At 37.2% G+C, this 13237-nt stretch overlaps 1 protein-coding gene across 1 annotated transcript in view; it reads right to left on the reverse strand.

The window, feature by feature from the left end:
* NBAS (NBAS subunit of NRZ tethering complex) overlaps positions 1–13237 on the reverse strand; it is a 322484-nt gene that overhangs the window by 217240 nt on the left and 92007 nt on the right. Inside the window, exons 20-21 of the mRNA XM_055327484.1 lie at positions 8169–8273; positions 7409–7545 (exon numbers count right to left, since the gene is read on the reverse strand). Of these exons, the coding sequence (XP_055183459.1) occupies positions 7409–7545; positions 8169–8273 (242 nt within the window). The remainder of the gene's footprint in view (positions 1–7408; positions 7546–8168; positions 8274–13237) is intronic.

The raw sequence follows: 13237 nt of genomic DNA on the forward strand, positions 1-13237 counted from the left end.
AATAGTGAAAGGGAATAGAAGAGAAGGGAGAAGAAATGGGTAGGAAATATCAGAAAGGGAGACAGAACATGAAGACTCCTAACTGTGGGAAATGAACTAGGGGTGGTGAAAGGGGAGGAGGGCGGGGGGTGGGGGTGAATGGGTGACGGGCACTGAGAGGGGCACTTGACGGGATGAGCACTGGGTGTTATTCTGTATGTTGGCAAATTGAACACCAATAAGAAATAAATTTATTATTAAAAAATAAATAAAATAAAAAATAAAAGTTTATAATGGCCAAATGATCTTAATGGTCCCTAAATTTAACAAAGCTAAAAATATGCAAAACCAAAAACATGACTTACAAATGCACGAAAGATATATTCATTCTGAATCGAACTATTGAAGAACCCAATTAGTCTATCATCTTGCTGCATTATCAAGTGGGGCAGAGAACAGCACAAAGGGATTAGGTCCTAGGAAAAGTAGGAACGCTTCAGGGTTAGCAAGGGAATAAAATGAGAGGGACAAACATGCAGTTAAGTAAGCCTGGCACAAAGAGGTCCTGGGTCTCTTGACGAGGAGAAATGCTTTGCCAGTTGAGCTGTCATACGACTTTTACTGTACTGTTTTGCAATGTTGTTCTAAATGAACGCAGGTGAAAGTGCTTTCTATTTCTATGCTCTAGGAAAAAAAAAGCAGTTTCTAAGTAGCCAGGTATGTGCTGACATAAGATTAGGCTGACATTCTACACAATCTAAACAAAAATGACTTAATGTCTTTTACCCAGCCTCTTCTGATTTTTAGCATTAATGGGATGTCACATTAATTGCCATGGAGCTGAAGGCAGAGAATGATTACAAGTCAACAAATAATTCTTATAATCACAAATTCAGAAAAGAAAACAGAAAGGTCTGTAACACATTTTTATGGTTCACACAAGAACAACCCATCTGCACATTTACAGAATGCTTTTCAAACTTTCAATCACCAAATAATCTAACTAAACTCAGGTATTTACAAGCAAACTGCCAAGGTACTATAGTAACAGCTTGCCTATGATGATGACTATGCAATGTTCTGGATATTCGACTTCCATCAATAGAATTTTACCACTTTGAACTATAAAATACTTTAAATATTGTAATATCTCAAATATACTAAATAATTCAGTCTTTCCTTATTGATTCTGGAAATGATCCAGGAATACAAATACAAGTATCAATTTTCATTATCTAGCAAATACATGCGTCAAATAATTTCCTGCCTGACAGATATATACAACAGAGTTCATTTCCATATATTAAAAATAAATGAAATCTAAATGCAATATGGTATCCTGGATTGAATTTGGAAACAGAAAAGAGATATTAGTAGAAAAACTAATTATATCCAAATAAATCTGTCATTTAGTTAATAGTATTGTACAGTCAGTTCTGCTATCCTATTTAAAGATGCAAGTTTGTTCTAATGACACATAGGAGCATAACACAAATTTCACATTTGCTGACTCCCAATTTCATCCACAAGAAACACCAGGTGCACAAAGAACACTGAACCCAGTTATGTCGGGTTACGGGTGCAGGGACTCCCAAACATCTACCAGTGAACTCAGTTTCCAGAGTGAGTTAGGAAGCCCCCCCATCTGCATCTGGTGGCACAACTTTCCACCAGATTTCTAACCACCCTGCTTCCTTCACTTCCCGATAATGCAGGAACGCAACTCTTCTGATACCCATTTCCACATGAGAAGTTGTGCTAAGTTTTTTCTTAGGTAAGTGCCATCTTTTAGTATTTGCATGTCTGTTACCCAAGTAACACATGTAAAAATATGTTAGGACTTTAATTTAGTTTCCTAACCTTGTTTCTCTGAACGTTTTTGAGTGCTGGACCATTAATCCCATTTTTTACATAAGCCCTGTGTTTTCACTGCATGATTCTGCATAGTCAGTGATTTTTAGGAATGTATATGTCATGTTATAGCAGAACTGACTATTCCAGTGACAATTTCTTATTTTTGATAAATGTGCTATGATTATATGGGAAGAAAGGAGAAGTGAAGGATATATAGGCATTCCCCATATTCTCCATTCAACTATTACATAATTATAAGATTATTTCAATAAGAAGTTTAAAACAGTAAGCATATGATGTATATAAAGCCAAGACTCTCCTAGAGGATCCTGCAGTAACACTTGCAAACACAGGGTAGCCCCGGTGGCTCAGCGGTTTAGTGCTGCCTTCAGCCTGGGGTGTGATCCTGGGGACGTGGGATCAAGTCCAACATCAGGCTGCCTGCATGGAGCCTGCTTCCCCCTCTGCCTGTGTCTGTGCCTCTCTCTCTCTCTCTCTCTCTCTCTCTCTCTCTCTTTCTCTCTCTCTCTCTCTCTGTGTGTGTGTGTGTGTGTGTTTCTCATAAATAAATAAAATCTTTAAAAAAAAAAATTGCAAACACATAAGTAGCATTTATCTGGCGCCAAGCACTGTTCTCAGTGTTTTATATACACAGACTCATTAAACATTCTCACAATGCTATGAGGTAGGTGTTACAATCATGCCATTTTACAGTTGAGAAGACTGAGGTACATTTAAGAAAAGCTATTTAAAAACACGAACTAAGTAAGTTGGCTCTAGAATCAAAGCTCTAACCCCTATGCTACTTCAACAGACAACTGTTCAAAATATAACTTTTAAAACTACGTTACTTCCATCATTCTAGAAAGATTCTACAATGGGAAAAGAGGCCTAAGATGAAAAAATTAAATAATCTTTCAAAAACATGCCATAAGGATCAAAAATTCTAAAAGAAAAAAAAAATCCCTTTTATAGAAATCTCTATTAGCACAAATTGTGGAAGCTAATAAAGATAGAAATGCTACCTTTGCACTTCAACTAAACCAGGCAACTAGAACACAAAGTGTATACATTTTATAGCAATGACATATTAAGGATAGCTAATAAAAAGATGAATCATCTGACAGAAAAATATAATTTCAAAGTTTTACAAAACTGGGTTAAATTTCATCACTGTCAAACACACATGATAATTTAAGAATGACAATATAAAACATAAAACTAGCATATACCACAGAAGTTTCCCAGCAATCATAATCATCAAATTTGGCCCAAACAAAATCAGCTAGTCAAACTTTGGTTAAACGCAAAAGCAAAAGCTCTGTCTACAGGATCTCAACACAGGATAAGTAAAAGGCCACTTTGTTAACATAACTTACTATTGCTTCCCATTACAGAGCTCAAACTCTGAAATGCAAAACCCTACCTATCCTCCCACGTATATACTCTACACGAGTGAGCAAGACACAAGGTCCTTCCCCTTATGGGGAAGGAGTTTATTCATTCACCCAACAAGTATTTACTGAGTGCCTAAAATGTGCCAGGCAATCTTCTAAGTGTGGAAGGGCTAAGGAAGAGGAGCAAACACACCAAGTCCCTGTCCTACCGGAGCTGCTGTTTTAGCAGGGAAACAAGTAACAAGTAAGTAGAACACTAACATAGGGGTGATAAATGCTAGGAAGAAAATAAAACAAGGAAGGGGGATTTAAAGTTAGGGTAAAATCTTAAATAGGATGGCCAAGGGAGATCAGATAAAGTGGAGAAGACAAACAACCATAGGAGATGTTAGGTGTAAGTGCCATGAAGAAAAACCTGCTAAGGGCAAAAACAGTGGGAAAGAGTGGAGGCTACAGAAAAAGAGTGGTCAGAAAAGGGTTTGTTGAAAAGACAGACTCTGAGAGGGACTCAGAAGGAAGTAAGAGGCCTAGTCACATGAAGATCCAAGAGGAGGGTGCACCAGTCAGGGGCAAGCATGGCATGCTCCAGGGACAAGAGGCTTGCACAGCAGGAGGGAGAAAAGGAGGGACACTGTGCTGCTATCCTAACAGCCAACTAAAGATTGCAGAGTTACACAGTCATTCTGCATTTGGGGAGCCATTTAGAGTTGAGTAACTTGTTTCAAATGTATTGAATAGATTACTAAAAATTTATTTCTTGCAAAATACAAGTGGAGGGGCTGAAGGGAAGATAAAGCAGGATGCAATGGGCTCAGCTGCTGAGCAGCATATACTCTGAGAAAAAAAGGCATGTGGACAGAATGCTCTGCTGTCCTTAAAGGCAGTAAATGAGGAAGAGGGAAGGTCAGGTTATTAGTTTTCAAACACTGCAACTGAGGAGGCTTTAAAAAAAAAAAAAAAAAAGGCAGAAAAGGCTGCAAATGTATTTAGTCTTTTTTTTTTTTTATTGGAGCACGATTTGCCAACATATAGTATAACACCCAGTGCTCATCCCTATTTAGTCTTTTCAACTCTTATTTCTTCCTCAGTTTGAAAGCATGATGCTGTAAAGCAGGACTTTCTCTTCATGCTTAAAACATATCTGAATAACTCCTGCTAAAGAGAAACTGTGTTTTACTCACCTCCCCCAGTGCCAGGCACACAGATGGTGCTCAGCTTCGCTTGGTCCAACAAAAGACACTAGGTGTTCATCTGACTTGAAAGTGATTGGAAGATAAATACCAAGTATTCAGAGAATAAATTTCCTCAAAAAGGAAATGATTTCTATAAATAGATCTTATTGATTCACACATCCATTACAATAAAACTTCAAGCTGGGAAAATGTAAGGCTTTAACCATGAGCTCAAATAGCACCAGACTCATAAATTAAGGCCGTCAGAGCCTCAGTGAGACACTAACCAGGGCACCTCCATTGTTAAAGGTAAGAAATCTATTCTGTTGTATTTCCTACAGGACAGCCTTTGACCTCTCTTATAAATGGACATAAGGCAGACCTAATTTACCCAGCTAGAAAAGCATTTCCAGAGACCCTACTACACAAGCACCACCAACTTTAGGCCAAAAATAAGGAGGAGATGGTCTCTACCTTAAAGAGTTAGTTTTCAGTTTAAGATTGGATGTTTATTAAAATAGGGGACAAGAGAGAGTGAAGCTGACATAAAAAAAAAAAACTAAAATATACTGTAAAGAGGTTCTACTACAAGAACAAAGATGGTGAGAATATAGGAAAAGGAGTAAGTTTATGGAAGACCTCATAGGAGAGGCTATGCCTGAAATGTAACTGTGGGTTTGCTTTATAACCACATAAAATCATAAGGAGAGAGACATTACTGTTAAAACCTACTGTTGTTCCTCACTCTTTCTAATTAGAGAAAAAAATACACTCAATGTGACTTTCATGAGAAACAAAAATCTTTATTTCCTCAATGTGTTTAAAATGAATATAGTTAAGGACTCCTAAGAATCCAGACTTTTCAGAGTTTTGTCTAGCAACATATTCCAACACAATGATTCCAAATAGCTTTATCCTCTATAACCTTCTGCTATAACATGGTATGTGGAGATATATATATATGTATGTGTGTGTGTGTGTGTGTGTGTGTATATATATATATATATATATATATATATATATATACATCTCCAGTATCTATCACAATTTAAGCAGGTTATAGCAGCCCCAGTAAGCGAACCATTAGGCATTTAGAGATGATCCAGTATTGGGCATTGTAAAACTATTTTGCAAACCAATTCTGAAAAATCAAAAAATCATGTGTTTATCTAAGCAGTCATCAGGAGACAATAACCATAAATGAACTTAAATCTAAAGACAAATTACCTTAAAAAAAAAAAAAAAACTTTAAGAGATGGTAGCCCCCTGCCTTTTTTTAAGAGATGGCCCTTTTCTATACTTTTATAGAAAAAAGTCATTTACATTCAGATTAGATCTATTTTTGCAAAATGGTAGAAAACAATACAATTATATTCTAAAATACTTATACTGTCACAAAACACATTCTATATATCACTGTACCGATATAAAAGAAATTACATGAAAAATAAGAATAAAATCAAGCTTCTTTTTATTCACTTTTATCATGACAAAGACTTTTTGAACACTAAGAGTAGTGTGTAAAATGAGGAATTTAGAACTTATTTTTTGAGCTGCCTACAGCTATAAACAAACATAAATTACAAATCCTGGCCATACTTACAGAAAGTTATACTTCTAAACTTCTATAAATCAGTTTTTATAATAAGAGGGATAATACCAAAAGTGTTTGGAAACCAGATATAACTATATATGAAATACCTACTAATTACTCTATAAACATTGGTCCTCACCATCAAGAATACCTAAGCTTACCAACAGAATCCTGGGTGGAGGTGACAGGGGAGAAATAAGGAAGCCAAGTGATCCCCAATTCCAGTAACATCCCTTAACAGTATTAAGTTGCCAGTAGCTAAAATTTGCAACAGTGATTCCAACTGGAAAGGTCACAATCTCTTCAAGTCTTTTACAGATTACCAGCAGACCTCATACCTATCAATTCAGTTGTTACTCAATATATACAGGATGAATAAGCAACACAGGGACTGTCACTTCATGGTAATGATGAGTAAACTCAAATTCAGAATGGATATGAATCATGCAGCTCAGTGACTAAGCCAGATTTACTAGTAGATGTAAGAAGGCCTCACATTTACTAAACCAGTTCACTCACTGGATGTAAAATGTCCCCGTGTGAATACTCTTGCCTTTGGCCTCAGTGCAGTCATGGACAAGCATAGGATCCGCTGCACTCCTGTAGGCTCCCAGGTGCCACTCAGGCCTGGAGCAAATGGCCTACCTACCCATTTTGAGCTGGACACTGAAGCAAATTTATTATCTCTTCTTCATTCTCAAGAAGAAATGTTCTGGCCTACTGGCTGCTACAACGAAGACCACTGAACTAAGAGTCTATGTCATGTGTAGTGACCCAATTCTCAAATAGCCTTGAACTGAGATAAAGAGCATCAGTTCAATTAGTAATAAAGTGGAACTCTGATTTCCCATTTGTCTTTCTGCCTCTGGAATTTCATAGGGAGAAACGGTGTTAAGAGAAGTAAAGTAAGATTCAGACATTCCCGAGTCCCTTGGACCTACTACCCAATACTGTCAGAACTACATTTCTAAAAGATACATCTAACTCAGACAGATATTGTTATCCTAAAAACTGTCTTTAAACAAAGAAACAAAAAAATAAAAATAAAAAAAGAAACACAAAGAACAAATGTTCTTAACCATAAAAACACTGCACACTGAGCACACACCAGTAAAGTCAGGAGGCTTCAAGAAAGAAAAGAAAAGAAAAAAAAAAGAAAGAAGAGAAAAAAGAAAGAAAAAAAAGAAAGAAAGAGAGAGAAAGAAAGTTAGTTCATGTTTATTAAGTTAAGATGCCCCTGCTATGCTAGACACATTTTGGCTTTGAGATCTTTTAAAAATATGGTTAGAAATAATTTTATAATCAAAAGAAAGTTTAAATGGATCAAATTAATTTTGCTTAATTCAAATTATGCCACATGAAACAAAAAACTGTTAGAAAGAAGGTAAAATTCACTATACCCAGTCACATACCAAGCTTCAGGCAGCAAAACAGCATATTCATGTGGAGAGGTAGTCTCTGGGAAGTTGGAGAGAATTGCAAGGCGATGAGGAAGCAGGTCTGATCCATGATAAGTGAATAGAATTTCAAGGGCTTGTACGTTACTTTCCTGTACAAATGGCAAGGGGGAAGTTTGCAATGTAAACCTTAGAAATAAGTGAATGATTTTGTAAGACAACATTCGAAAACCTAAATTTAACTTTTTACGCTGTTCTGATAATAAGGTACTTTGAAATATTCCTAACTCTTCCTACTCTGTATCAATTTCTCAATCTGATGCTATAAAAATTACTTATTTTTAAAACTCTGGTGAATAAATATTTTTACTTTTTCAAGATCTGAGGGAGAGAGAGAGAGAAAGAGCATGAGCAGGCAGAGGGCCAAAGGGAAAGGGACAAGCAGACTCCCCACAGACTCAGGACTCTACCTCAGGGTCCTGAAATCATGGCCTGAGCCAAAATCAGAGGCTTAACCAACTAAGCCACCCACATGCCCTTCCTCCCCCCCCTTTTTTTTTTAAGATTTTATTTGAGATAGAGGGGGCATGAGCAGGAAAATGGGAAAAGGAACAATGAATAAACATTTTTAAAAATTTAATTCCATTTTCTCTACATGAATATTGCAACAAAAAATGAAATGATGGTGAATGCATGCAGTAACATTAACCGTATGGCTCAGAGATTTAAAAAATGTTAATAGCCATAATTATTTTATTTACAAAAAAGAAATTACCCGAGCATAAGTTCTTGCTGAGAGAACAATATTCTGATTTCTGAACTTCTTAAAGAATTCAGCATCGTATCTCTGCTCAGATGCATGAGGCACTCCCAGGATTTCCTGAGGGGAAAGAGCGACTTAATAATGAAAAGGCTTTTAAATACGGGTGACAAGAAAATATTAAAAACCTTTACAACTCTGCCTCCCCAAATAAATAACCTCTGAATTAATTAAACTATCAACTGTGAACTAAAGTAGTACATCTGCATTCTTGCCTTTATTTTGAAAATGGCCATATTTATAAATGCTGTTAATTAAAAAAAAATTAAGAAGTAAATGAAATAGGCAGTAAAAAATTAATTACAGTAAGACAACCAAAACCAACCACCTGCTAAAAACAAATAAGCAACCATTATACATGCCTGTCCATTATGAGCACCTGCATCTGTATGAGAACTTTACATTAACTTTACTGCTGCTGAACAATGTAAAATGCAGACTGAATCATTCATTCCTTCAACAATGAATCAATTTTTTTGGCTGTCTACTATGCGAGAGGGGGCAGTGATACCATATACACTTTTCCTGCCCTCCAAATGGCTTAAAATCTAGTAGGGAAGAGAAACCAGTAGAGGAACAGCTAAAAGGAAACACACAGGAAGAGGAAGGGTACTATAAAACTTGTTCTCCTATAAAAGACAAATAGGAGTTAGCATGGCAACTGCAAGTGAAGATCTCCCCACTGCGATGTAGGACACAGGGCTCATGTCTGTCACGCTTAATGCTGAACCCAGATACCTAGCAGACTGCTTTGCATATATGTAACCAATAATTACTTGTTGACTGGATTAATATACTGAGGTAAGAGAGAGACAAGGTATGTGGAGGTGTGGGGGAGGTGGGAGAGGGAGGGTGCAGGGTTGAGAAGGTCACCTGAAAACATACTGGACTTGGAACTATAGCACCTCTGAAAGGAACTTCCCAGGAGGCAGATGGATAACAGGCCAAGAGTTCTAGAGTCAGATGAGTCACATACTGTTAATGACATACTGTTATTAATACAGAAGTGAATATGATTTTGAGGGAAATTAAATGGAATGAAAGGAGCCTTAAGGAGCAACATCATTTGGTTTATGTATACAATGGAATATTCCTCAGCCATTAGAAATGACAAATACCCACCATTTGCTTCAACGTGGATAGAACTAGAGGGCATTATGCTGAGTGAAATAAGTCAATCAGAGAAGGACAAACATTATATGTTCTCATTCATTTGGGGAATATAAATAATAGTGAAAGGGAATATAAGGGAAGGGAGAAGAAATGTGTGGGAAATATCAGAAAGGGAGACAGAACATAAAGACTCCTAACTCTGGGAAACGAACTAGGGGTGGTGGACGGGGAGGGCAGGGGGTGGGGGTGAATGGGTGATGGGCACTGTGGGGGGCACTTGACGGGATGAGCACTGGGTGTTATTCTGTATGTTGGCAAACTGAACACCAATAAAAAATAAATTTATTTTTTTTTTTAAAAAAAAGAGCAACATCATTTAAAGGACCAACCAAAAAAAAGGTGCAGGGGGTTGGGCAAGAAGGGTAGGAAAAAAAAAAAAAGAAAGAGAAAGAGAAGAGAAAGAGAAAGAGAAAGAGAAAGAGAAAGAAAAGAAAGAAAAGAAAAGAGAAAAGAAAGGAAAGGAAAGTAAAAGAAAAGAAGAAAAGAAAGAAGGAAGGAAGGAAGGAAGGAAGGAAGGAAGGAAGGAAGGAAGGAAGGGAGGAGGGAGGGAGGGAGGGAGGGAGGAGAGAAAGAGAGAGAAGGGCAGGAATCTGCAACTGAATAGTAAATGAAGGAGCAGCCAGAAGAGGGGAGGGAAAAAAAAGAGTTTAACGAATACTCATGTAAACAGGAAGGAAACATTTCAAAAATATTCTCAGTTCCCTGACTCCTCATTCACAACAATCATTCCCTTTGTTCCATCACAGTTACACATCCGACCACGACCCTGGATCTTTATCAACAAGAAGGAAGTCTCTGGGACATCTCCATGTCACACACTGGACTTTCAGAGCAACTACTCCTTCCCCCAGCATCTCCCCTCACACCTCCCCTCCACTCAACCCACTACATGGCATTCCAGCAATTCCTCAACCTCACTGAGACATCCAGTCCACTGATCCTACATTTTATACCTGTTATCTCTCCTCCCAGTCTCTAATTCCTTCCAATCAGCTTAGCCCCAGTTCATCATTATAGAGATTTCTTTAATCCCTTGCTTCATCATACTCACCTGGCAAAACCTCATCCTTAGTCCAAGGCAACTATGAACCCTGATTACAAGTTACCAGAAGTCTAAAAAAATACCACAAAACAAACTGACAATTCTTATTTCAAGATATCAGCACTGTTAGGATCTTGATTCGAGTGAACCAACTGTAAAACCATTTATAAGGTGACCAGAGAAATCTGAATGTGAAGTGGATATCAAGTGATCTTAAGGAAATGCTACTAATTTTGTTAGAAAAAATAGCATTATTGTGGTCATTTTTTCAAGTTTTTATCAATTAAAGACACATGGCGTAAGTATTTATGGGTAAAATGATAAGATGTCTAGGATTTGCTTTAAAACATCTCAGTGAAAGAAAAGGCAAGAGTGGAGACTAAAAGAAGATTAGCAAAATGGTTGAAGCTGGGCAGGGAGTACATCTGGGTTCATTATCCTCTAATCTATACTTTAAGAAAGATATGAAATTTTATAAATTCAACTCAAATCTGCTATCCCTCAATGCCACTACATTTCCCTAACAAGTTCTCTCTCCTATTCTGTTAGGAACTTTTCTACAATTCTTTCATTCTTTTCAGATCTCCAATACTTAGTCCCCATCTCCATTCTCAACTGAAAATTTACTTCATATACTTTTTTAACTGACACCATTAGATAGGAAAATCATTTTCCAACCCACTATAATTGCACATCTACCTGCATCTATACCAACAGGATTTTCCTTCCTTCCATTATGACAGAAAAATTATATACATCTGCTTGCCAAATAGTCCAGAACCCTACTCAAGCTCTGGAGCCCATTTCTCCTATTTCTATAATCATGCCATCATCTCCTCTTTCTTCTGTTTGATAAATTCCTCCTCACCCTCTATTGGTTCCTTCAGATTCGCATACAAACAATACTTCTTCCTTCTATTAAAAAAAAAAATAACACTTTGGGATGCCTGGGTGGCTCAGCAGTTGAGTGCCCGCCTTCATTCCGCCCAGGGCGTGATCCTGGAGACCCAGGATTGAGCCCCACGTCGGGCTCCCTGCATGGAGCCTCCTTCTCCCTCTGCCTATGTCTCTGCCTCTCTCTCTGTCTCTCGTGAATAAATAAATAAAATCTTTAAAAATATATAAATAAAAAAATAAAAAATAAAAATAACACTTCATTTCATATACCCTGTAGCTAACACCATTTCTTGGCTCCCTTGAAACAAAACTTCTTGAAAGAACTAACTGCTTACAACTACTGTCTCCACTTACCCACTTCCTGCTCTTTCCTAAACTCACTCAACCTCCAACAGTTGAACTCAATTCCTTACACAGCATGAGAGACCTTTCAAAATGTGGCCAGAAACTATTCTAATCACCTCTTCTCCCTCTGGTCTCCGCTGCCCCTCCCTCGCAGCCCAGCTTCACCCCATAAGTTCACTCTGTGGAGAGCATCCCACCTCTTTTTGTAATGTTAGGCCTTTCTTCATACAGCATGCTGATTATCGCACAGGCTAATGAATTCAAGAGACATCCTTAGGAGTTTTTGCTTTCTACTTAAGCAAATTACTTTCCTTCTCCAAGCCTCGGTTTTCATACTCATAAAACTGAAAGGAGAATAGCACTTGCCTGAAAGGACTGCTGAGAAATAATCTGGATTAAGTACCCAGCACAGTGGCTGACAAACAGTAAGTCCTCAACAAACGTGTTGGTATTTCTTAAGATACTCTCGTATCTATTGATTGCTTTAACAAATATTTGCTGAGCCCTGCAAGGAGCCAGGTACCAATCTGAGCTTGGAGATATAGCAGCCAACAAGACAAAACCTCTATACCTTTACAGAGCTTCTGCTCTCATGTCCCCCTCATAGTACTCCCCAGCCCCCTAAATCTGCTTTTTTTTTTTTAAGGACTAGTTGAAATATCATTTCCTATGTAGAGTCTTCTCAGATGTCCTGAGGAAAAACTGAATGTTTTTCTCCACTATGCTCTCTCATCAATTCATTGCACATCATTGTCATCACTTATTGTCTACATAATACAGACTGCAGAAGGACAGTTCCTTATTCTTATCCCCATCTCCAGCACTGCCATAATGGCTAGTACATACCAGGCACTTGTGGCCCACTGAAATGAATCCATTTTTATCTAATTTATCACAGAATTAATAAAGCAAGTTATGTCCCATGATTAAAATGCAATGCCTATCTCTACCACTATCTAGCTGGTTGAGACACTGTATCTGAATATCTTCATTTTATCAGCTGAATTCATCAACTTCACCTACTTTTCAAAAGCTTAATTCACCTAATTCCTTAAGAAAGTGGGCTCAACAAATACTGTACACCATGCACTAGGAAATATACTTACAACTGTCAAACAGCAAATAGCAATTTGATAACTAAAGGGTAAATGAAAGAAAAATAACTGAATAATCAAACTCTGAACATTCTATGGAACTCTCTGAGATCTCAAAATCAATTTAGTAAAACAAAGGCTAAGAAAACATAATAAACTATATCTTTACAAACTTCTGCAGTTTATAACATGCTTTTATATATTACTTCAAAATACAACTCCAATACAATAAAAAGATATACTTTAAAATAGTGTGACCATCCAATGGTCAAACTAGTTGTACCTAGAGATAAAAGTATTAGGGATTTTTTTGTAACTTATTTGTATGAAATGATATACTCACTACCATGCTTCCTAGTAACCATAAGTTGCCCTCTTTTGTCAGTGGTGTTTTGTTTGAAAACATTTCTATTTTAATAGCAGGTGGGAAATAAGATGCTTTTGAATTTGCATACAGGCATTAGAAGTACTAC

Source organism: Nyctereutes procyonoides, unplaced genomic scaffold, assembly GCF_905146905.1.
Source record: "Nyctereutes procyonoides isolate TBG_1078 unplaced genomic scaffold, NYPRO_anot_genome, whole genome shotgun sequence".
Taxonomy (NCBI): domain Eukaryota; kingdom Metazoa; phylum Chordata; class Mammalia; order Carnivora; family Canidae; genus Nyctereutes; species Nyctereutes procyonoides.